The sequence below is a fragment of the Aphelocoma coerulescens genome, chromosome 14, assembly GCF_041296385.1.
Source record: "Aphelocoma coerulescens isolate FSJ_1873_10779 chromosome 14, UR_Acoe_1.0, whole genome shotgun sequence".
Lineage (NCBI taxonomy): Eukaryota > Metazoa > Chordata > Aves > Passeriformes > Corvidae > Aphelocoma > Aphelocoma coerulescens.
Window position 1 is genome coordinate 15783109 of NC_091028.1, and position 26109 is coordinate 15809217.

Below are 26109 nucleotides of genomic sequence, written 5' to 3' on the forward strand. Positions count from 1 at the left end.
TGCTTGATCAAATTTATTTTAATACAACTGGAACTTTGCCTGTGCAAAGGTCAAGTATAAACCTTTTAAACCTAAGCAGTTTGGGCAGTTTGAGATTTCTCATTTCCCCTTCTCCCGTTCTCCTCATCTGGTGACTCAGACCCATCTCACAGAACGCTGTGGGAAGCAGACTCACTCCGCCCTGGGCAGCGCAAGGAGCCGCGTGTGAGACCCCTGCAGCAACAGAGAAACCATCTCACGGTGGTCACACAAATCTCGCTGTCTCCTTGATGCTGCCAACCAATGGCAGCACCAGGATTTGTATCCTGCCCTGAGAAAAAGCAGGGCAAGTATTAGGCAAACTAATCACGCTGCAGGGATTTGTGTAATGAAAAGTACCTCTGCTCGGGGGTCAGAAACGGTGTGAATCAACCGCTCTCCATTGCTGGGGCAAATTCACCTGGTGTCTCCTTATTCTCTTCTGTCACGCTCATTATTGGGGCATCTCAGCATCTAGGAACAGATACCAGAGCCTGGCCACCCCACGGTTAAGGCACACAGTCGTCTCAGGGCAATCTAAAGTGATTTACACAGAGTTGGCTTCCCCCCTGTGCAGCCCTGTCAGTGCCTGGGGCCTCTACGCGCTCCCTAATGCAGACAAAGTAATGCAGACTTAATGATCGCTGTCATTTCCATGTGCCTGCTGCTGATCTCTTAATGAAATATTCCACTTAAATTGCACTGGCACAAGCACAGTTCCGTGCTGGCAGGAGCTGCAAAACCCGAGTACCCCGTGAAAAGGTTGTGCAGGAGCCGCCGTACAAAGGAAAGCTGGAAGTGGAACACTGCTCGACTGTTTTTGTGCCTGTTCCTGCAATAAACACAGCACCTGCCAGGCTTTCTGAAGGGTAAGAAGAGAACAGAGGATGGAAGCTGCCTTTTTTAATCTCAGGCTGGGACATGGGAAAACTAGCTGAAGTGACAATGACAGTCTGTGGGGATATGGATTTGGCACTCAGGGATGGGTGAGTGGTGTCCACTGCTGTAACAGCCTTGCTCTCTCCTCTCAAATCCTGCTGGGAGCACTGCTGCAGGAGAGAAACACTGGGAACATGCAGCACCACACAGACCCTTTGTTTACCTATTGTCACCAAATATTGGTGGGGGGAAAGCTAAAAATCTGTTCAATAACCAAATATATGTTGTAGGAAATAGGAGGAGTAAAACTACTGAAAAGCAGTGGGGTTTTTAAAAGCTGACTGTACTGTACACTCAGCCTAAAATAAGGACAGATAGACACCATGCATGTTCTTCACTGTTACAGAGATGAACGAAAGCATTGAGCTTACCCCTCTTTAGGCCATCAGCTCTGGGAGAATTGCATGGCATAAGTGGAGGTCTCTAAATTTCGTCTTTACTTTGGCCTTGCACACCTCACCCCGTCCCCAGTCTCCTCTAAGCACCGATCACATGCAAGCAGCCGCTGGCTACAGGCACTGCAGGGTCCCAGAACTGATGTAGGAGTAGGGAGCACCATCTCAAATAAGGGAATTCACACAGTCTGCCGGGGTCACAGCACCCACTCCATCCTCCTACCTGCTCTGTCAAGGTGGGGAAATGCTGAAGGTGCTGATGAGTTAGTGGCTGACTGATAGAAATACTTTTCCCCTTAATAAAAGCCTATTTTAAGAGCATATTTTTCAAAGCTAACTAGGTGGAAAGTAATGCAACAAGAGCTGTGATTTAGTCCAGCTGCTCTACCAAGTCCTCCTATAATTTCCTGGATGATTTGGAGTCCTGTCCAACACTTTTTAATGGTAGCTAACATTAAAAACTGCTTCAGCAGGAGAGAAATCAGCCCTATTCAGTACTGATCCACTAGTAATGGTTGAGAGGGTCATTATCTTCCCTGTTCTATCAGTACAAGGCAACTGGGGGAGGCGGTTTCCTTCAGGGAACCAGGGCTGTGTGAGAGACACAGGAAGAAGGGAACAATGCCCAAGATTTGCATTTGCTGAAGGGCTCAGTACATTGCTCCCTTGTGAGCCGGCCAAGACCGACAGCACATGAATCCTTGTGATTCATCCTTCCCCCTGGTCTACCTCTCTGTACCCAGCATGGCACAGAGAACTCTGTGTGTTTATTTATACACAAAAAGGTCTTTACTTGGTACTGTAGTATTTGGGTGCTTGGCTCAGGCTCCCAAGATGGAGCAGGGGTACAGACTGATCTGTTGAATCAGTATTTTCCACTTTTCTGCCAGACTGCTGGGTGACCTTGGGCAGTTTACAGCAACTTCACCTCTCACCACCTCAGTTTCTGTAAAATTATCCTGCTTAACTTTGAATGGAGTGTAGCTGTCGACTGATGCAAGGGCAGGGCATATTGTTTACATGTGACTCAAAAAAAGCCAGTGCCTAAAACCTGAAATCAGCAAGATAGAGAAATTGAGAAATAAAGGAGCAGAAATGTGAAATCGTTCCTCTACCTCACCTCAGCTTTTCTCCCCCCGCTGCCCTGCCTAAACATGGGCAATTACAGCCCAACCCCACCGTCTGATTTACTCCATGTCAGCCATGCTGAGAAGTTCAGGTTACCCCCCAAGGAATCATAAACGATAGGTAAATAAGCCCACGCATGTTAGGAAGAGCCTCTTTAAAGGTTACACTTCTGCTGTGCTGAAGAATGCACGTTTCAGGGCAGATATTTCCCTTCGGAAGGCTCTGGATACGGAAACCTGGCAAGAAGGGCAGATGTTCAGGAAGGACACATTCCGGGCGCTCCCCGCTGCTGATGCCATGTCAGCTGTGTCTGCCCAGGCTGTCGTTAGTGGTTTAAGTGGAAGCATAACCAGGGATGCAGGGGTGCATAACCCAGGGGTGCATAACCCAGGGATGCAGGGGTGCATAACCCAGGGATGCACAGCACGGCGAGGCTGCCGGTCATGGACGTGTCAGGCGATGGTCTCTAACCGGCTGAAAAAGCTCATGAGTTTCTGCTGCTCATGAACACCACATGCAGAAGCTGCCTTTCCCTCCTACAAATAACTCCTCCTAGTTTGTAGGAAGCCCCGTCTAAGGGTTAGGACTGTCTCAGAGTTAAACTGTGGAGAAGCTGAAAAGCAGGGCACCAGCTGCCCATTGGGAGGTGGGAGGCAGACGCGGAGCAGAGCCCAGCACCGCCCTCGCGGACCTCCTGCGCTTGGCAGGGGCTGATCCCGCCTGTGAAGCGTCACTTGCACCGCACACAGGCTCCCAGCGTTTTCTCTTCCAAGTGTTTGTTTAGCTGTTGTCTCGCGCTGTGGCAAGTCGCAAGCTGCATCTGGAGAAGGTTTCAACGTATCCAGCCCCTTTCAAAAAAAACCCCAAACCCCTGACCTCTGCAGACCCACACCTGGCCATAGGTGTGTACATGCCCAGCCAGGGAGGGGGTTCCCAGCCCTTGTTCTCGCACTCGTTTGCGGAGACAGGAGCAGCCAGGCATGCCCGTCTGTGTGCCTGCTCCCGCCCCGTGTCCTGCCCTCGTGTCACCTGAGCACGTAGGGCTGCGGCCATGCGGGTGTCCCCCTGTGCAAGTCTGCGCCTACAGCGCCGATACGTGCCCGGCTGCACAGCAGCGCGCTGTGACAGGGGGCGGGGTGGGAGTGTGTGAGTGTGAGGATGTGGTAGTGTGTGTTTGAGGGTGAGTGCGAGTGTTTGAGGGTGAGTGTGTGTGTCAGTGTGCGCCCACCTCCTCGCCGTGCCCCTCTCCCCTGGGAGCCGGGCAGCTCCGCGCGGCCGGGGCGCCCCGGCGTTGTGGGGTGCGCTGTCCCTGTCCCCGAGGTACCCCGGCCCCGCCGAGCCGGCTCGAGCCGCGCCGGGGCCGAGCCGGGCAGTGCCGGGCCGAGCCGTGCCCGAGCGGGGCGGGGCGGTGGGAGGGGGCTGGCCGCGGGGCCGTAGCGCGGCGGAGCGGCGGGCGCAGAGCGCGGCGGACACCGCTCCGCTCCGCTCCGCTCCGCTCCGCTCCGCTCCGCACGGCGCGCACCGGGGCCGGGCGCTCCATGAGCCGCCGCGGGGGCGGTCGGCGCTGCGCTCGCTCCCCGCCGCGGAGCCGCCGCGCCGCCGGAGCCGGGATGTGACTTGCGGAGGGCTGGCGGACAGAGCTGCCCCGCCGCCCTCGGCCGCAGCAGACAGCGGGTGAGCCGGCGGGGGGGACAGCGAGCCCGGGCCGGCTCCGGGGGTACCCCCGGGGTAGCGCTGCGGGCGAGGGGAACGTAGCGGAGCCGCTCACCGGGCTCTGCGCCCTGCGCTGCCCGCGGAATTAGCCTGGTGGCCGCCAGCAGACAACAGGCTGGATATAGGAATCCTGAGGGGGGGATTAGGCGGGATATAGGGCAGGACGGGGGGGAGCTCGGAGCAGGGGCTGCGCTGCGGGGAGCGGGGCGGAAGGCTGGCGAGGAGGACAGTAGAGTTCAGAGAGGATGGGGAAGAAGAGCGGGGACAGGCGGGGGAGAGAGGGACGGGAAAAAGAAGCCGAAGAGAGAAATGAGCGAAGGGACAAAAGAGAGGAGGCTGAAGCGGGATAGGTATCGTCCAGGAGGAGGAGGTTGCAGGCGGATTAAAGGGAGCCCGGAGCGGAGGCAGCCGCGCACCGGCCGCACGGAGGGGCCGCTTGGCCCCGCACCGCGTTCGTACGCGAGGTAGTTGTAGCCAAGCCCGGCATCTCATCGCATTCCCCAGCGGGAGCTCAAGGGCAGTGACAGGGAAGAGGCCGAGGGGAAACAGCCTTTTGTTGGCCCCTGGCCGCCGCGGTCGGTCCCGGGGCTGGCGGGAGCCCTGGCTGGGTGCGGGTGCGCAGCAGTTTTCTCTTTAATTAAAAGCCCTGTCTCTGCGTTACCTCTCCGCAAAGCCACGCAGAGAGAGGATTTAGCACTTATGTGAACCCTTTGTTTACACCTGCCCTAATGTTTATCCCAAGGCTAACAGGATTTCCTGCGTGCTGAACCCAAACACCCAGTTTGGTGATCAGCGCTAGTACCGAGTAGCTGTTTATCGGGGATACCCTTGCTGCTTACCAGCAGGGAATATCAGGGCTGAGGTGTTGTCTCGCTACATCAGGACGAATCAGGTGACAGAACCCATCTGCTAGAAGGCTATGACATGAATAGGAACAATCTGAGAACTAGCAAAGAAAATACAAACGTTGATTACTGTTATTGATTGCTGTCGGTTGTGAATTCAACACCAGGCACTATGGTCAGAAGTATCTAGGCACACGTGATGCACAGATTCTGACCAAAGGGAATTGAGCTCCTAGAAAATTAGAAAGATAATTTCATAGGATATTCAGCATCACAAAGTATTTCTAAATGAAAGCAATACTTTTTCTACATGTCCTTTTTGGAGTGGAGTCTTGCCTTCTGTCACCGTGAGGCTGCAACAGAACATGATGTGTATCTAATGCAGGGGCTGTCAAAATCCCTGCTGTATTTTTGCCTACAAAGCACAATTGCACTATTAATTGTTATTCTGGAAATACACACATCTCTTGAGTAGTCTGATCTCAACTTGGCTGTTGCTGCTCTGTTATCAGTCCTGGAGCTCATTCTTCAGATCTGATCAAAAGCAGCTGGCAGAGATCCTCTGTTGTGATTAATTCCTCACTCACTAGCATCTCTCCGCAACACTTTGTGGTGGGGGCGGTTTGCTTTTGGAAATTGCACAGTGAACCATCCTTCTGCCTGTGTGGCAGAGCAGGTTACTATTTGTGCTACTGTTGCTTATATTTACTAGATTGTTTTTCTTCTCTGTGATTGGATGTCTCCTTTTGTCAGTTGACTAACATTGGGGCTCCAGGTACAGGAGCAGATAATACATCTAACCATGAATAGCTTAGCCTTGAATCTTTGCACGATTACGGATTTATTCTGTATATATATTCTGTAGCAGCAGTGTCTATTTGATCCCTTTGCAAGCTTTGGTGAGAAGACTTTAGCTACAGAAAGCCTCACTGATTTTTAACTGTGACAACTTTTTGATGACAACTGTGAGATTTTCTGTTTCTGCTTAATTGCTTGTAATTGTAGTTTGTACCCGCTGGGGTAGCTTTGTGTCTGCAATTTCTGTAGTGAGTCTATGCCAGATAATGTAATGAAGGGGACCTCACTCTGTAGAAAATAGTGGAGTTATTAAAGCTGCCACTGAGAGCAGATTTTGAGCCAAAAATTGAGTACTGGATTTGAAGCTGTCCTGCTAATTGTTTGCTGCTTTTGCCTAAAATGTGTAAGGCTTATTGATTAGAATATTGATTGTAAGTGTTCCTGATTGCTCTGGTTTCAGGTATGTTGCCTTAATGGCTTTACTGAAATAAAATTTTGGAGAGGAATCTGGGGGGAAAAAAAAATTCAAGTTGCTTTCCTTCCCTGTGAACAGTTCATTTGAGTATGCAGGGGGTGTGTGGGTCCCACTGGCTGTATCTGTGCTGGAATGTTTCTGTGGCATTCCTGTGTTACTGTAGTTCTCTGGCAGGAGAAGTGAAGTGCCAGCCGCATAGAGCGCTATTGTTGCTACCGTGAGGTTGCATAACTTTGGCAAGAGGTAATCTAGACATAAAGAGGTAAAAATACTCTTCCTCTACAGTCACTGATTTAGGTAATGGCCAGCAGGAATGTGCAGAAAAATTTTACTATGAAGTCTCAAGAGATACAGAACTCTGCCACCCCACCCACTGCACATGCTTGAGGAAAATGCTACTTTAATAAAACCCGCATATTGATGTATTTCTTTTTTTTCAAAAATAACTTTTCTGGCAAAAAAACCCTCTCAGTTTTCCCTTAAAATGATTGAATCTGTGGTTTTAGCTAAAGTTGTGGTATTCCCTTGCCAGACTTGTGTGTTGTAATGCAGTGTTTTCCCTTGTTCTTACAACTTTCTGTTCAGTGCTGAGTACCAGCCCTAGAAAGAGATTTTTTTGGCTGGTAATGTCTCAGGGGGTAGATTAATAATATTGCCCGTGTTTACCAAGTCAGGCAGAAATTGCCAGTAAACAGGCTGGAAACAGACTGCTTTATTGACAGCAGTTAGGAGGAAAAGACTCCTCCTTTGGAGACTTGGAGCCCTGCTTGCCAGCTGTGGTCTGGGCAGGATCTAGTGTTTAGTGAGACTCACTGACATTGGGTAGGAAATTATTTCACACCAGGAATGCCTGTTAGCAGTCCTAGAGATTTCTTGGTCAGTGTTGTGGCTGTCTAGGACCTTTCTAAGAGGACCACTGGTTATCACAGCTTTCCCAAAAGTAGGAAGTAACTTGGGAAAATTCCTCCGGAGTTGAACACCTCTATATTTCAGAATACATATTTTGAATTCTGAATATATTTTGTCACAGCTTAATTCCCCCTTTCCAAAACTAACCACTTCTTCATGGAGGGGGAAATACTCAAATTCATTAACCCTCCCTTCCCCCTCCCAAACACTTCCAAATAGGAAGAGGAAACAAATGATGGCCTGACAATATGACTGCTTACCCATGCAGCACAATCTCCATGGAAACAGACTGTCCTAGAATAGCTCAATCACATGAGGGTTACATGACATGAATAAAGTAATGAAAAAACTGGAAAATATCTTAGAACTGGGGATACTCACACTTAATTCATTATCCCCCAGGTCTTTGGAGAGTAGCTAATAAACAAAGCTAGTATTGAAAGCAATTTAGTCCATGCTTCTCATAATGTGTAAGTGATGTGATAGTGGAAAATTAGCATGACCCTCATTAAGGGCTGTTTATTGTTTCTAGTTTGGGTGACATTTAGAATGAATTTTTAGTCATTTTCCACATGACCTCCTACTTCTTGAAGTGGTACCTCTGGTTTGGAGCATTGCCTTAAGTAGATCCCAGTGGATTTCCTCCCTCTGCGTCAGCAGGCACTGACCACTTCACACTTCTTAGGATGTTTCAAACACACTAAAGAGGAAATTCACTAGTTGCAATAGGAATTGCCTGTGCATAAAAGGAATTGGAGAACTATCTTCAGCATGTTTCCTTCTAGTTAATTATGTACTCAAAGGGCAAGGAGATTTATTGAGTGTAACCATATTCAATACAAAAATGAATATATTTCACTGATGATTAGTTTTCTGCCTGTAAAGTCAGTGTTTTTAACATGGGTGTTGCGACAGAGTCATTGAAGAATCTGTTACACAGATCAGGTACAAACAAGTGTATATCCTACCAATTCACCATAAAGCAATTTACAGATAGATAGAAAAAAACCAAATCATTTGCCCTTAGCAGGTTATTGCATCGTTAGAACATTGCAGCCCTTCCAAAAGTGCAAAGACTAATTTCTGTGGGCTGGCAGAGATCGCCCACTACCCATTTCCTGTTTGTCCAAGCCCAGATCGCACCGTTAATGCAGCTTCCACTTCTGAGATGAAGGTTTGTAACAGGATGTTTTGTATCCTGTGTGAGCAAAGACCATAGAGTCACTACACATTTATATTGGCACATTGCTGTCTTGGTGCCCCTAATAGGGAACATCAGAACCTCCATTATCTGTCTCCTGATAGAGGCCAAAATGGTCATTGGCCATTACACAGTGAAACATTAGTTTGAAGATTGAGATCCTCAAGATTTAACTTTGGTCATTACAGGACTGTAATGCACAGGAAAATCCATCGTTCTCAGCTCTAAGAGACTCAGTACCGTTTCAGACAGTCTCTGTAAATTGTTTTTGTGCTGGTTATGACCGATCGTGCTCAATGCAACATTGCGCTGCTCCTTTAAATTGTTTTCAACTCTCATTGAAGTTTTCCAAGTTTTCATTAAAAGCAGTTCTAATCTACGAAATCTCTTTGGACAGGTAACCATTTAGGGCTGTTGTATGACTTACAAAAGAGCTACTGATAGTTTCTCTGCTTTTCATTTTGCATCCTAAACGTGTCCCATGAGCCTGTGACTCACATTGACTGACGTTACTGCCTGCTTTCATGGTGCTTTCCTTCCTCCTGGTCATACAGCACGAGTGGGAGTCTGCAATTGATGGGAGTTCCTCACATCAATGAGGAAAATCCTGCTGGAACCTGCAGCACTAACTGCTAGTGAAGGTTAACAGAGTCAGGTTTCATATCTGCTCCACACAGTGTTTACTCCAGACTGCTCTTACAGGGAGCCGAGGGCGAGGCAGACTGGGAGTTAAAGGTTACATTTTTTAACAATCTCCTTTGCTCTGCTTTGCTTAATAAAAGCAAATGCCATACCATGTATTTGTAAAACACCTAACCCATGTTCTTCCTAAAACTAAGTTGGCATTAGTCTGGGCTTTTGGTCCTGATGGTCGAGTGGGGTGTGTACCTGGAGAATTTACCATTGTCCACTCTCTGGATCCAGGAAGGCAGTGCTCTGGTTGTTGTTATTGGCTTTGGACTTGCTAGGAAGCACAATGAGGCATTCATTTTTGATTAGTTGATTGATGACACTGCATCTGAGCACCACTGTCACAGAGTATGGGATTTTTCTAGGCTACCATTCCCATTTCCAAATGCAATCTAAAATCTGGGCTTTGGAAGAGGATGAAAGAAGTGACTATGATAACTGCCTATTGACTGAGCATGAAAACAAGATTTTTTTGTTTTTAAGGAAGTACAATGTTTATTTTCCTTGGGTTGTTTTATCCTTTAAAAAGAGATAATTTAAAAAGTGGTTTTGACTCTGCCTTTGTTCCAGTAAAAGGAGCAAGGCTGTGGGACAGTCTCATTGTGATATAGCTTACACTTGCATCAGGCCCAGTGCAACTTACTTAAAACGCCTTGGTTTGAACGTGGTATTACATTTAAACAGGTAGTAAGTATCTAAGCATTGTAGATAATGTAATATTTGCAACAGGATACATAATTTTTTCTGGCTGTGTTTTAGGCCATTTGCAGGGGCAGAGTTTGGAAATGTTGTTTTCAATCTGTGCAAACAGAGCAATGAGTCATTTTGCATTCTGAGTACAACGTGCAGCTTTAGGGAGGGCAGCGAAGGGGGCTGGGGGGAGGATGTGCCAGCTGCAAATCCAGTGCAAAAACTGTAAACATAGGCTACTGAAACAAGCTGGGCTTCAGTGGCTGTGAAATCCTCCAAACTGAGCTCTAGCTAAACAAATATTTTGTTGTCTCAGACAGAAAAATGAAAACCTACCCAGCCATTGGTTTCTTCCTCCTCTTCGTGATCAGCTATGGCTCTTCAGAAAACTCCAGCACTCCCCGAGGGTGTGGACTGGATCTTCTCCCTCAGTATGTTTACCTGTGTGACCTGGATGCCATTTGGGGGATCGTTTTGGAGGCGGTCGCGGGGGCAGGTGTGCTGACCACATTACTGCTGATGCTGATTTTGCTGGTGAGGCTGCCCTTCATCAAGGACAAAGAGAAGAAGAGCCCCCTGGGAATGCACTTCCTCTTTCTCTTTGGGACTCTGGGACTGTTTGGGCTGACATTTGCTTTCATCATACAAGAAGATGAAATGGTGTGCTCTACCCGAAGGTTTCTGTGGGGAGTTATCTTTGCCTTGTGCTTCTCATGCTTGCTAGCCCAAGCCTGGAGACTTCGCAGACTCGTTCGCCATGGGAAGAGCCCGTCTGGCTGGCATCTGGCTGGGGTGGCCATCTGCCTGATGCTAGTGCAGGTCATCATCGCAACCGAGTGGTTGATCCTGACCATTGTCAGAGATAACAAGCTGGCCTGCAGCTACGAACCGATGGATTTTGCCATGGCTTCGATTTACGTTATGTTCCTGATGGTATTTACCATGGGATTTTCTTTTTTCACTCTCTGTGGGAAGTTTAAGAAGTGGAAGAAAAACGGAGTATGCCTCATTATAACCCTTTTTTGTTCCATTCTGATCTGGGTAGCCTGGATGACTATGTACCTCTTCGGCAATGCTGAGCTACAGAGAAGAGACAAATGGAGTGATCCCACTCTGGCTATTGCACTGGTGTCCAGTGGCTGGGTGTTTGTTATTTTTCACGCCATCCCAGAGGTCCACTGTACCATCCTTCCATCACAGCAGGAAAACACACCCAATTATTTTGATACTTCACAGCCAAGGATGCGTGAAACCGCTTTTGAGGAAGATATACAGCTTCCTCGGAGCTACATGGAAAATAAAGCCTTTTCAATGGATGAACATAATGCAGGTAAGAATTGGCTATAAAGGACTATATATTTCTGTAGTGTCAAGAAAACTCTCTGTATGAGACATTTTTCAGGTGTTGAAAATAAGGGTCATGAGAAATGCAATAATTTGCACACTACACATTGTTCCCCTTTACAGTTTTCACTAAGATATCACCTAGTGAGGGAGAAAAATGAAAAAAATGCAGAAAATACATGTATTAGGTTAAAATTATTCTTCTGCATGTTGTTTTTTTCTTTGAAAAAATTAACAATTTCAAATGCTAAGCCAACACCAAAAGAATAAAAAGAATCACTGTGGAAAAAATAACCTTGTTTTAAATAATTTAAATGACATTTTTTGTAATTAGCAGTTATCAGCATTTAATACAAAATATTTTCCCAAAACCTCAGAAAAAAATTAAGTGGTCTGTGTTACAAAATGTTCAGCCACTTGAGCAACAAAATAATTATTATTAATTATATTTCCATTAAAATGGATTTAGTGCCACTTTGTGTCCCTGTGGGGGAAGAGATGCCAAGTGGCTTATAGACAGTTCAAAGACAGCCTTTGTTCTGAGGGCTTGAGCATCTGAGGTTTCACAGAGGTTTCAAGGTAATTTGCCTCCCTTGTCCTAGAACGATGTGTGATGACACATCATTAAAATTGGCAGTGGAAATGTTTCTGAGTGATTGCTGAAAGGACCAGCAACAACTGGGTGCTTCAGAGATCCAAACCACTGGTGAACGTTTAACCCATGTCAGAAATCCCAGGGATGTCTCTGTGACCAGCAGTGGGAAGCAGGAGCCCCATGGTGCTCTTAGGGGGGTTGTGGTCTGGTGCTGCCCCACACCTGGATAAAGGATTTTGTTACAAGCCACACTGATTTTTATTCACTCTAATTGAGAATACTGGCTTGGTATCCCAGGCAGAAGTTGCCACATTGCTCTGGCAGCCCCTGAAAGAAGGCGTAGGGCACGTGGTCCAGGCACTTCACCTTCCTATTCATCTTTATGTGTCTTTGATTTCCTCTGGGTTTGATGTTTCCTCTGAGTGTAGACCAGACATGGAGGAGAATAGCACTTTTGTTTGGCTCAGTGTCGGGTCAGGGAGACATTTTTTCCTCTAAGTTTTTTAGCAGGAACTTTAAAGGTCTCCATCTAGTAGGGAAGTTTGTTCTGTGAGTGGATACCGTAAGGGCAGTGGTAAAACAAAAAAATCCCATGAATAAGAGAATGGTTGTTATTACTAATGTTCCAGAGCAAGAGGCAGTTGCACTATGGACTGTTAAAAGCACTCTTTTTTTTTCTGTGGTGGTTTTTTTTTTTTCCTGTCCTCCATCTCCCATTAAATTAATTTTGTTGTAAAGTAACTTCAGTGGCTTCAGTGAAGCTATTTCTGGCTAAGGCAGATCTAAGAACAAAATTGGATCTTTCACTCTGTATCCTTCCCATTCATGGATGCATTTAAAAAAAAAGCACTGGAAGCTCCTTTTTGATGTAATCATTCAGTAATTAAGATTTTTTGTGACATGGATAGATGTATGATAACTATAAAATCATTATACTGTCTATTATAGTGCAATTTATGTTCTATTTTAATCTATCTGAATTATAGTACAACACAAAATAGATTTCCTTATCTGATGCCCTTATTAATGTATACCATAATAAATGCCTGTCATTCTTACTCCCATGGCATATAGGAATTTTTAATACATCAAAACAAATTAAATATTCCTTTGCAGCAGTTCTTTAAGGACTGGCTTGGGACAGCAGGGTTTGGAGACAAAACTTAGTAGTATGGTAGAGACTTAAATACAGGCAACAATAACCTAGTGGCTAAGTCAGATCCCCGTGCTGATGGTTGTCAGTGGCAAAGCACCTGGAGTCTGTTTGCAGTTGGCTCTGCAGGTATGCAGAAAATGTTCTCTTCTTTCATCCATTTAATTAGCCTCAATCTGAGAATTCATCATTTAGAGTTTAGAAATTAATGGAAGGGTAGTTTCTTCAATTTTTATTCATACTTAAGAATGATGTTTAAGAATGGATGACCTACTAGTTGTAAAGTTTTGGAAGACATCATAAACAGAAAACACCTCTTAGTTCCCTAATGCTTGTTTCAATAAATAGTTAGCTTTAAACAGAAAACATGTCTGGACAAACATATTTCCCATCAATTCTTGTTATTTCCACTAATACTTGCATAAAACAATTTCATAACTTTGCTCTTTTTAAAGATTTTAAGCAGCCTTATAAGAATCTGAACAGCCTTCAGGTTCAAACAAGCATATGTCCTCCTAGATTCCTCCTTTCTTAGCAAAAATGTAGCTTCAAGTTATGCATTGCAACAAGAGCTGCTCTGTTCCAGGAACAACATTAACCATTAATAAAGCAAACCTATTTTAAAGTCAGTAATTTAAACACCATTTAAACAGCATACTAATCTGGGATTTTAATATTCATATGATAGGTTGAAATATCTCTTTAAAAGAGTTATTTTCATAGGTGTGCCATTTAAAATTATATTAAAGTATTTAGAAAGCCTGGACAAAGAGCAGTTGACTGAGTTCTCAGTGCTCTCTGGAAGTGCAGTGCACACTAGCAGGGCAACCTCTGTAGGCAGAGAGAATTTGCCTTAAACAAGAGAAATCTGGATGTGCAATGTAGGATGCTACAGCTGTCAGGAAACCCAAGCCCAAGCAGCTCTCATTAAATTTCAGATATCATTAAATTTCATTTAATAACTTCTGGTACCACCAGTCACCATCACAGCCATTGCCTAAAAGCAAAGTGAACGAAATTCAAAATGTGTTAAAAAGAGGCTTTGACACAGTTGCTCAAATATTCTCAGTACTGCTTGGTTTTTACCTATACATACCTTATGCAAGTGATTGTATGTAATAGTGATGTAAAAAGTACGTGGAAAAATGGTAAAACGGGTGTGAGAAAAAAATCCCACGAGTATTTTGTCTACAAGCTTTATCACAGAGTCTCAAAAAAATGTAGACTGTTTGAAATTATAGGGAAAGAAAATTTAGCAACATGAAAGTGAATTTCCTGGCTCTTTAAGGTAGCTTTGAAATGACTGTGGATATTTTGTGTAAATATTCTGTATAAACATGTAAATATTTCAATGATTGCATGCACGATAAAGATTTTTTTTTCTTGGTGTGTACTAGCAAATACCAGTGCAATCATGTCTGTTTATCACACAAGAAGTAGTCAAATAGCAAACAAAGAAAAGTTCCTGACCTTGAGATGTTTAAATATCTAATAAAAAATATTTAGTTCCAGTTTAGGCATTTTCGTAATTTTTTCTCCCAGTGTTCTGCAAAAATATGTAATTCTGAAATGCAGAGTAAGTGAGGGTCTATATGTATCTGAAGTCAACAGCTGAGCATTTGCAGGGTGGAATTTCTAAATTTCCATGGTAAATCAATATTGTTCTTGGTGCACAACTCCCAAAGAGAGGAGCAGCAGTGGATAGAGGACAGCATATGGCAGTAGGATCCATTTAAATCTTCTACACAGAGCAACTACATTGGAGAGAAATCCTGGCTTCATTAAAGCCTGTGCTGAAATTCTCATAAACTTCAGCTCATTCACGACTTCAGCCAGAGTCTCTAGAATTCTAATTTGAATTAAATCTAAGAGAAATTCTTGCCCCAGGTGCCTGAACTGGGCATGTTTCTATTTAGCAGCTGACAGATGAGTATTGCCCGTTGTGACCATGCACGTCATGTGGATAAATGAGCTCTGTTCCCTGGCCACGTCTGAGTTCAGTGAAGCCATTATTTACCCTCGAAATTAAAGAGGGAGTTTGTATGTGCCAGTCCCCAGACTGGATTAGAGAGAACTGCATATCCCTCACTATTCATATCTCTCAGTCAGAATTTACATCTTGAACCGAAACTTGTGCTAAAATTAATGGGGAGACCGATTTATCCCTGGTATAAACAGTCAGAAGGACAATCAGTATCTCCTCTTTTGCTTCAGCCATTTGCCATGTTTAAGCTATTGGAAAGCAATATTTACTCCATCTTTCTAGTTTCTCAGAGTAAGTATAATCTGAAACATCTGGAAAATCCTTATATGCTAGTCATGCTGCAGTAATGCTCGGGGGGTTGTGAGCATTGCTTACTGGCTTGAGCAAGGCTTTGGATCCCTGTCCACTGAGTTTGATAGAAAGCAAAATGTAATGCATTTTACTTAACCCCACAGTATCCAGCCCAACACAGGGAGCACTGTGCCAAACGCATTGTGCAGGATCCAGGTTCAGTGACTGAAGACATTGAGCTCCCACTCAAATGAGATTAAGCAAGCTTCAAAAATTTGGTTCCATTAAATATTTTCCCCTCCCCAGCAAACAGTTCATTTAATGTAAGTCTGATTCTTCTGCGGTCCGTTCCCACCGTGTAGGAGAAACAGCTGTTCAAAAGCAACGTGGAAGTTAAAATCAGTGGCAGAGTTCCCAATAACCAAACTGGAAGGAAGATACTCTGTGATTGCACAGCTTTAATTGTGTTCTAAGAGCAATCTCTCTTTTCCAAACACAGCGCTAAGAACAGCGGGATTTCGAAACGGCAGTTTGGGAAGCCGGCCTAGTGCTCCTTTTAGAAGCAATGTTTATCAGCCAACTGAGATGGCAGTTGTGCTAAATGGTGGGACTGTAAGTATCAAAATGTGATGATTTAAGAAATCTTTGAAATGCACTGATATATACAACCACTACTAATTGAGAAGCCTGCTTTCTCTTATTCACAGCAGGGGGAAAGCTATAAATGAAAATTTAAGGCAGCAAGCATGCATGTAATGCTTCCCTTCCTTCTAGAAAATATGTAATTAACAAGTATTTTGCATTTGTTTACTTGGCTATTCACATTTTGCAGTGCAGCTTCAGTGAACCAAGTTTTTTTGTGAGACAACATATTCAATGGCCCTCTCAAATTAATTTTGTCTTAAGGTATTTAACATAACTATTAAGTGACACCTTTTATAACCTGGGTTTTTTCAAGATGATGTGAGTCACACAGATGTTTTTAAGCAGTACATTACTTTAAATAATTGTTGCAGATAATGGTGGTGTCTCACATATCTTCCATTTTCTTGTAAAATACATGTAATTCTTTGTAACTTACAGATTTGTACATCTGTTGAAAAGGGATTCATAAAAGAAGAATATAGAATATTTTAATGTTAATAGCACTGATTTTTCTTCCTTAGAGAATAGTTTGGCATGTCATTCTTTGATAGACCTGTGTTTTTGCAGCCTGGTTGTTGTAAGATTGGTTTAGTGATGCCAAACGGACTTTACAAATGTTTTTCACGTGATGTCTGGCTTTCACTTAAGACATTTCATATGGCAGGCATACTGTTGAAAAAGAAGAATTTTCATCCCCACATTTTCCATGCATATCTACATGCTTCTTAAAAATCTACTCATGAGCCAGTTTATACTCATGTGAGTTGGGTTTTCTTTCTTTTGAATCATGAGCTGATTCCATAACTCAACCTCTACATTTGAAACCAAATAACATGAACTGATTGCAGGTCTGGTTTTGTTTTTAAATAAGTAAAGTTTTGGCTGATTTTAGTGAACAAGAGGGACTAGATACAAGAATTCTCCTGTGTGGGTAAGATTGTGTGAAACATGTCAACTTGAGTAAAATGAAAAGGCTTGGCTTTGCTGTCAGTAATGGATTGCATCCTTCTGATGTTTGGATTCATCTCTGCCTGTTTTCTGATACCAGAATGTGCAGCTCAGGGAGAAGGCAGTTAAAGGACGAGAAGCTTGAGAATTTGGGTTTTTTGTTTGTTTTGCTTTGTTCTGAGTTGGATACAAAGCTCATGTTTATATATAGCCATGGTTTTACAGAGAGATAAATGCACTGTATGGTGGAAGATGAGTTTCTTTGTATCACTTTGCTCTAGAACTACCATCTGGAAAGCTGTCATGTACATGTAGCATGATAACACTGATTTTTGAACAGTCTAGATCTCTCAGTTATGGGTTTATTATCCTTATTTCCAGATACCAACTGCTCCGCCAAGTTACACTGGACGACACCTCTGGTGAAAGGCTATAGGCTGTAGAAAATAAGAATCCTTGTTGCAGATGTTGTTCCCTGGCAGTGTGTCTTTGAGGGAAGGAATCCATAACAGTACCAGAACAAAGCAACAAAACATCCAGGATCTTTCGAAATCCTACAGAGGATTTTGCCTAAATGTGAACACCATTGAACTGAGAATTGCTAAAACACAATTGTAACACTGAAGCTGAATCTAATTTGAAACAGAAGTAGGCACACCTTAAATTGGAAGAGGGGATGTTGTATTTTGAAGTGTAAGATATTCTCTTGTCTGTAACTTGTGTGCCAGGCAAGCCTGGTTTTGGTGGTTGCCAGTTGCTTGCAAAATACCCTCCTCTCACCTAAACTTAATTCATGTTATGTTGCCACAAGAGATTGCCACTACAGTGTGAAAACACGCAGGGTTTCTTTCCATTTTTCTCCTTTTCCTGTCATTTCAAACGCCACGAGAAGCCCCTTGTTCGCTCCTTCCCCGCCGTGCTGTGCAGTCCCGCAGCATCGTGTGTGGCCAGACATCGTCGCCCTGGGGCAACTCGGGCCCCGTGGCGCTCTAGGCTGGTTCTCTGCTCTTCAAAAGCTGGCCTAGGAGGGGCAGTTCTGGAGGGATGAAAGGTCTGTGCACGTTTCGTGCGCCTTGTGGAGCTTCTCGGGGCACAGAGGACGAGCAGAGGCCCGGCACAGGCCGCTCTCCTCGGCCCCGTGGGACGGCTGCCCTGGTGTCCAGCCCGGCCCCAGGTGTGGGCCAAGAGCCGCCCGCTCCCACGGCTCCCGCAGGCGCAGCCGTGCCTTGGAGGGATGAATTTTTGCAAAGCCGTGGCTGGGAGAGGCTGTGGCCGGCGCTGGCAGCAGCAGGCGGCGGTGCTGGTGCTGGGGGAGGGCAGGAAGCCGCTCCGAGCCCGCTGCGCTGCGCTGAGGGCCGGGCTGAGGAGCGCTGCCCCCGTGGGCGGCAGGGCGGGTGAGGCCGCTGAGGCGCTGCTCCGGCAGCCCGGGCCCCTCGAGTGCAGGTGTTCGTGCATTTCAATGTGGTTGTGCATTTTAGTGCCTAGAGAGTAGAATCTCTGTGCTGGAGGTGGTTTGTTGTTGTTTTTGTTTATTTAAGGTGGTTTCTTCCCTACTCCTCCCCTCCCCATCCATTTTCTTGGGTTGATATAAGGCAGACTTTTCAAAGCTTTTTATCTTTGTTTTCTCCAGGTTATTTAAAAGGTTCCCATTGCCCATTTGTTGTGCCATGGTTTTTCATTATGTTCAAGCAATCATTCCTTTCTTTAACATTTAATGCATATCGGACATTGAAAACATCACTGTATCCTCACTGTTTGGCCAATGTTAATCTTAGCTTTCGTCAATACTAAAAGCTAATTGTTTTTACTTGAAGGCATAAGAAACATATAACAATTAAACTTTGCATATGCTGTAATAAAAATATATATTTTCAACCTAAAAAAAATAAAATATACAAATAACCGAATAGCTTAGTAGCTTCACAGAGAGAAGTTACTTGCTGTATATGGCAAAAGAAAGACAAGCTTTTTATTTTTCAAGAGTCTTCCTGATTCCTCATGTACCTCCATTTGTACTGAATTAGGAACCTAGTCCTGCAGACTTGTACTCCCACGAGTAATCCCGTCGACACCAGTAGGTCTACGTGCAGGTACAGATGCTGCAAGACCAGTCCCTAAGTGTTGCACACAGATATAATGTATATATATATGGAAAAATATATATTGCCATTGTTGCCATGATCGTCTTATGGGGTTTTATTTCAAAGCCCTTCTCCTCCAGAAGCAATGTTTTTCTGTCATGCATGAGTTGAGGAGTATGTCAGCTCCCCCCTGCCCTCCCCTCCTCGAGGCAAAGGAAGCATGTGCTTGTTTTAGGGATCCTTTCTTTCATTTTGTATGCAACTAGATGGCCTTAGTAACCAAGTAGGGTAGGGGTGGATATTGCATGCTATCCAGTGACTTAGAAATACATTTTGCTTGTTATGAGCAGAGCTTTGATCAAATAAGATAATATTTAAGATAATGATAGCTACCCAGAAGACATGTAATTTGGAACAATAAAAAAAAACTATTACCATCACTTGCCTGCAGAATTTTGCTTTTAAAAACCAGTTAAAAAAATCCCTCATAAAATTCTTATAGTAAAAACATATAAGATGACCATGGCATAAATGGTAGGACAGTTTTCTTTTAAAAAGTTTATCATGCTACAACCAAGACTTATGAATTATAATACACATTTTACAGACCTTTGACAAAATCTGTACAAGAAATAGTTATCTTAAGAAACTTTCTTTTTCTTTTTCTAGATGTGACTGAATTGATAAATAGAGTTCCCAATCCTGCTTCTGATGAACTTGTTTGTAATTTCGGGGCTTAGGCAAAGATATTGCCAGATCCTACAAACTGCTATTCATTCACATGACCAGTCTCACTGTGTTAGTCATGTGGACCAGTCACAAAATTAAAAATTAGCAGGATTGGGTTTAATGTGTGGTGGTGAAAGTGTGGCAATAGATTAGGAGGGTCTTTATTTCCCAACTTTATACAACTAGTAATGAGCAACTTTTTTTTTGTAAGTCACTAGTCTGTGATGTAAAATGCCCCAAAATAAAACTGTCATTGAAGAAAGGCACCTTTATGTTAACTTATATTTTTGTTACAGTATTTACTTTTGCCTTTTTTGAAAGTTTTCTAGAATGTAGAGCATCTGTGAACAACATAATAAGTAAGTAAGCACAAGCCTTTCTCAGTTCTCCTAATTATAATTAGCTTTTATACTATAAAAGCTACTATGTTGGCCCTTGGTGGTTATGTGCTCATGGTGTTTCCATGCAGAAAAATGAAATCACAAAGCATCTGACAAAACTATTACCAAAACATTTATAATGAGTGGCTTTTGATCAATGGCAGGAAAAGAGTTCAAAGTCATACAGATCCTGTCCTGCTTTCAGATGGGTTGAGGGTGTTTGACACTTGCCAGAAAATATGTAGCATCTTCAGAAGAGCACTCTCAATACATCCAGTTGTTTCTATAAACAAGGTACATGAAATACTGTAGAAGTGGCTGTTTCTGCTTTTAGTCTAAACACAGGCATCGTGGTTGGCTTTGTTTGAGCTCGATGCCTTGGGTCTAACCAAAGGCCATACAAAAGGGAGCATTGTAGCTTTTATAATAAAACAATTGGACTATTCTACCAACTTACAGGATTACAAAGCAGGTGCTTTTTATTAATTGATGAGAGCTAAAGCTCATTTTTGATAGATAATATATATTTATTAAATGTATTAACGTGTGTTTTATAACGTACCCTTTTTCCCGCTGACTGTTGCATACTGGTATCTTATTAAGTACATCTTTAAAGGATTTTCAAGACAATCAATGTGTACCATGATGACTGTACATAAGTATACAAAACTACAAAGGTTGTAAAGCATGGGCAAATGTTTTATTTTCAAAATGCTGTTCTTAACGAGAATAAAGGCTTTACTATTTACTTACAATGTTTGTGTCCACTTGGTTTTAAAATCCACCCAAAAATTTTCCATTGCAGTGAGCAGTGCTACAAGACAGAATTGTCCCTTGGTACAGTTCCTCAATATAAGCAAAGTTAAACTGAAGGAAAGGACTCCCAAACCACATTCCTCCACCTTTGGCCACATTCCCACACTTACCCTTAGCTCTGGCACCTATCACCCACAGTGAGCCAGTCAAGGAGCTCAGCAGCCAAACTCTTAACACAAAAGGGATATTTTTTTTCCCCCTGTTGGCTCGGCAGTCTTCTGTTGTGGTTCAATTGCTTGTGCTTGGAAAAGGAGAGGACAGGAGAATACAGCTGGGCTTGAAGGGTGCAGGATGAGAGTTTTTTCTTCAAGTGGTTTGATTTTCCAGATCTGGTGTAATAACCATCATCACCAACCAGGAAAAAACCCAAGGGGTGTGGGTACTGGTGAAACAGTGAAGACAAAGTCTGTGCAAGTGATGGAAGAAATCCACTCTGGAACCACAGCAAGTGCTAGAGATCACAGCATGTGTCCATTCAAAACAGCTACACCTTTGACTCACATGGAATCAGTTGCAGTTCTGCTACTGTCTTCTCTAATTGTGAAATTAAAAAGGACTGTGCTTGACAGGGCTAAGTTAAAAAAATAATAAGGGTTCCTTAGCAAGGGGCCCAATCTGATTTTTACTGTGCTTGGACCTGATGTAAGTAAGTAGCCTGCATGACTGCTGAAAATGCTGACACTGGGATCTTAATTCTACACTTTCTCAGCACATGTGCTGAGTGGTAACAAAAGGGCCTTTGACTTTTCTCCCCTGCAGAAATGCAGAGCAACCCCAGCTCTCGTTGCCTTCCGTTGGAATTGCAGGGGCACAGCGTTTCTGCAAATCAAACTGTTCTGAACAGAGCCTGGATTTGTGTAAATTGTCACAGCTCTGCAGGAGTCAGAGAAGTCCAGTTTATGATAAATGAAGATTTTTGCTTTAGCTTTAACACTTGCCTACGTATGGGTGTAACCCCATTTAATTTCATCCAGAGTTTTGTTCCTGTCAGAAAAGGTTTTAAGTGAGCATTCAGGAACACAAGATAAACACAGATTCAACATTTTTGGCTAGATGTGCACCATTCCATCTGTTTTAACAGAACTGTGCTCACTTAGACTAAGACTGAATTTTGTCTTGGCATGCTGGGTCCTTACATAATCTGCCTTTGATTTACCTCACATGTAAAAGTAAAACTTTAATGCTGAGTTTCTAAATCAGTATCACGAAGTCCATGAGCTCTGTGCTTTGCAGTTTTAGTGAGGAAACTAAAATTGAGATGTTGAAGGATTTTGTGTACGTTTGTCCAGCTCTTCTGATTTGCTTCCCACTGCAACCATACAAAAAAAAAAAAAATTAACAGGCACAGAAACAAAAAAGAAAACATCCATACTTGCACAGCAATTACTCTGTTGTTCAAGAAATAAATAAAAATCCCCTGCCCAACCCAAAAAGCGTATTTCTTCTTTGCATGGCATTTTTTTTCGTGTTTTGACACAGCCTCAGCACACATATACTTGCACACAGTTCTCCATGCCAGCTGTGGGAACTGTGCATGTGTAGCTGAGGGCAGAGCTGTTTGCTAGTAAGAAGTCACTGGATTGTTTAAAAAAAAAAAAAAATTGAAAGCAGCTCTTTGAGGTTTTTGCTTTGAAGAATTTTCACTTAAAAGTCGGTGATGAAATCATACAGTTCACCTAGTATATAAATATATTTTTGTCATTTAGGACAACAAGCAAGGTCAATAAAGAATAGTTTTTCTATGTCTCAGTGGAAAGAAGAATGTTATCCATGTGATTGCAAAGGGTCTGCCAAATGGGAAAAATCAGTCAAACAAAGAGCACAGGGTTGCTTGCTGGAGTAAACAATTCTAAATGAACAAAAGCTCTACATAAAAGTAAAATGTCCCACCCCCTAGTGAAAGCTGTTTTCAAAGCTCTGTATTCTTTCAGAATGCTGTAATACAGATTAACCTAATGTTTTTCTTCTGCTGATACAACAGTCTGGTTCCTCATTCTACTTCTGTGATTTCAGCTATCTTATTCTGGTTTTGATACTTCAAAATTTTACAAACTGCCTTTCAACTTAAAAAAATCTGCTTTTTATTTCCTACACTTCAGAAGATGCATCTGTACTATACACCTTTTACATCAAGCAAGTTTGTTGGAAAATTTATATATAAAAGTTATGCTGGAGGCAAAGAAAGCCAAATAATCCCCCAAAAAATCCCATTTTGTCCATACAGTTTCAGGAGAGCTTAGTTACCCTTCCAAGGCATGCAACTGAAAACCAGCAAACAAAATCCTCTTGATACATACAAGGAATGCTGGGCTGCAGCAGGCCCATGTGCTAATTTAAGGTGCTCAGTGTGCTCCCATCCTGGAGGATCTCAGCTCCCAGAAAGCATACAGGAAAAGTGCTGTATGAGGAGGGACACAGCAATCCCTTAGAAGCCCCAAATGAGACTGCAGCAGCAGGATCAACCCTGTTTTACAGTGGTCAAGGCAACACATGCCCAGTGCCTCGATGGCACTAGATCCTTCTGGATTTTAGGGCTTCTGTTTGTACAGCTGTTAAGGAGAAAAATCAAGAGTGGATTTAATATCCCACATGACTACGAGTGTCCTGTATACAAAATACTTTCTATTGCATTGAATTTTATCTAATATTCCTTGATGTGATGAGGCTGACGTTTGCAAATATTTAATAAAAATGGCAACATTCAGAAACCTTAGGGCTCACACACTTTCACATTAAAATGAGCAGGTGTTCTAGGTATCTGCTAGCAGTGCTTTTAGTCAGTAGTGTCCATGTCTTATCATAACCTGTGTTACTTAAGCATAACAATTTCCAATCACATCACACCAAGCAGGAAGCACAGGCTGTCAGCATAAATCTGGATTTCAGGCAGTTATGTAAATAGTTTTTGACATATACTTGCTTCTTATGCAGATAGAAAAGTAAGATGTCCTCAGGATTCAGATAACCTGGAAAGATGGAGAACAAAGCTGCCTGGCTACGTTTTTTCAGTAGAAATTTCCATTGGAGAAATGTATTTTTCAGGCTGTGACACCTCACACAGAACTAGCTTGCTTAAAATATTTTGAAATGCCCAAGGAAGATATTTAGAACAATTTACACTACCTGATAATCCAGCCCGTTTCTTTCAGACAACACAAATTGAAAAGCAATGAACGGTGTAAATGTCAACATCAACAGCGTGGCTCACAACTGTGCCATTCCTTGTGCTGAGTTTTAACCATTTCAGTCTTAGAAGTCCTGTCATTCTTTCAGCAGAGTGAGAGACCCATTTCAGTTTTCAGCTGCATTTTAAAAAGTATTAAAAGCTGAACTTGAGCAGCACCGTTGCCGTTTCACCCCTCCGTGTGCGCGGTCGCTGTGCAGTCATGCAGGGCCAGCTCCCAGCACTGCACAGCTGCGATTCTGCTGCACTGGACACCATTCCTGTACCTCTGCTGGGATTCCCTGTATGGACATAACTGGGCAGAACAAACTGCCCCAGGATGCCATTTACACAGTGGGGATTGCAACTGTGAGCTGCTGCCAGTCTCAGGGCAATGCCAAGGAAACTGTTCTCACAGAAGGCTGGATTCATAAAAATGACAAGCACCTGAAATCCCAAGGTGTTTGTGTAACTGAATGTATGAAAATTATCTACAGAGAATGCCTAATTTAAGGAGGTGCAATATTAGAATTAAGTAACACAATCATGCTCATTGGCAGCATGATCAGTATTTCATACACTTTTAAAACATCAGCTCCTGTTTGAAGTCCTGAGACACAGAGGAACTGAGGCCCTTAAGTGCTGTAGCTGTGTAAGTTAAGAAGGAAGTATAATCTCACATCTCACTTATTTCTTCTAGTACTGGAATTTCTACCTGAATAGGTCATATGGACAGAACAGTTTAATTTGCTAGCACTATGTTTCAGTCTCTTTACTGTATTTTTCAGTCTTTCTACTCCTTACTCTTCATTTTTAATAGTGAGAAAATCTGATTAAACTCTGCTTTAGTCACATGCACGTTCTAAATTACAGGACACTATAGCCACCACTGCAATAATAAGCACTAGTGGGGACTGTGGTAACTTTCTTTGGAGGTGAGGTGGGGGCTGTTCTTGAGGAGCACAACTGTTAATTGCTATTTTTGACCTGCTAGTCCTACTACAATAAAGGCATCTACTGCTTGGTCTGCCATGTTCCTTGGGAATGCAGCTCATTTGACACAGTTTATCATGTATGTGCTGCAACTCAGAGGCACAGATGATGGCTAAGGGAAGCACTGGAAGGTATCTGGGTTTACTGTTCATTAGATCCTGGGAAGGGAAAATTCATAGATCTGCAAGTTTTGTAGCTGTCTGAGGATTGGCTTTTGTCCTGCTTATATAAGCACTAAGTTCAAACATCCTTATCATCTAATTTGGATGGCAGACATCATTTTCCCTCATCTTAATGTACAGGACTGATGTTCTGGTTTGACACTTGGTTGTTTCAGCATAACAGTGAATAAACTATGACCTACTTTGTGCACTACTGTGTAACACAACTGGCTTGTGACAGTAGCTTACGAAAGGTTTATACACCCACGCTTTCTATAGAGTGCACTTCTTCATAGAGCTCCAAGGACTACATTCAGTAATTTAAACAATTGAAAACAGTAATGAAAGATACTATAGACTCAGACTATAAGATGAAAATCTATTAAAGAAAATCTATTGGAATAACTTATTAGCAGGGGCTTAGAGTAAAATATATATATAGAAAGGAGTTTCACCCTAGCCTCCCAATGAAATGCCAAAGAAGCCTGAACATGAAATTGGAGCCACCAGCAATCTTGCTGAAATAAGACCTGACTTTTAAAGAGACAGTTTTTTTATAAAGTGTTTATAATTTTAGCCTCTTACTATTGGAAGCCTGCCTGTATAAAATTATTAGTGAAACCTTTCACTCCAGGAAATACTTAGTCACTAGTGATAGGAAAATGATCTATTGAATACAGATACATTAAACAAACAAATGATAAAATGGAAATTATGCCTATGGACACTCCTGCAAAACATGAATCTGAAATGGAACTGTCAGAGGATCACTCGGCAGAAGAGGCTTCTGCAAGATGGATTTTAAAATGTGACAGGACAAACCTAATTCTCCAAATGAGGAGCAGAGCTTGTCAAATGCTTAGTCTTTCTTTCATGACTGTAGAGGACAAAAAGTTTCAGGGCATTTTTTAATTCAGTTAGGATCAAATTAGCAAAGCAAGAGCTGACATACAGGAGACTTCCAAACACCAACATTCAGATGCATATAGGAAATAAAGGCTGAAAGATCTCTAGCAGAATTTGTT

At 43.1% G+C, this 26109-nt stretch overlaps 2 protein-coding genes across 10 annotated transcripts in view; one reads left to right on the forward strand and one right to left on the reverse strand.

Moving 5' to 3' along the window:
- The first annotated feature begins 3973 nt into the window (after window positions 1-3973).
- GPRC5B (G protein-coupled receptor class C group 5 member B) lies at window positions 3974-20706 on the forward strand. 2 transcript variants are annotated; one of them, XM_069029496.1, is made up of 4 exons: window positions 3974-4154; window positions 10118-11131; window positions 15668-15780; window positions 17143-20706. In XM_069029496.1, the coding sequence occupies exons 2-4, from the start codon at window positions 10126-10128 to the stop codon at window positions 17185-17187; spliced, it is 1164 nt and encodes a 387-aa protein (XP_068885597.1). In that variant the 5' UTR covers window positions 3974-4154; window positions 10118-10125; the 3' UTR covers window positions 17188-20706. The 2 variants fall into 2 exon arrangements, with proteins under 2 accessions (XP_068885597.1, XP_068885598.1); XM_069029497.1 differs by having other exon boundaries at window positions 10122-11131.
- Window positions 20707-20796: 90 nt separating this feature from the next.
- The window catches only part of IQCK (IQ motif containing K), a 38113-nt gene continuing 32800 nt past the window's right edge, over window positions 20797-26109 (reverse strand). For 7 of the 8 annotated variants that reach the window (XM_069029498.1, XM_069029501.1, XM_069029503.1 and 4 more), the window contains one exon: window positions 20797-22076. In XM_069029498.1, coding sequence (XP_068885599.1) covers window positions 22015-22076 — 62 coding nt within the window. In that variant the 3' untranslated portion in view covers window positions 20797-22014. Of the gene's footprint in view, window positions 22077-23082; window positions 23317-26109 lie in introns of those variants that run through there. The other variant, XM_069029499.1, reaches the window with a different exon arrangement.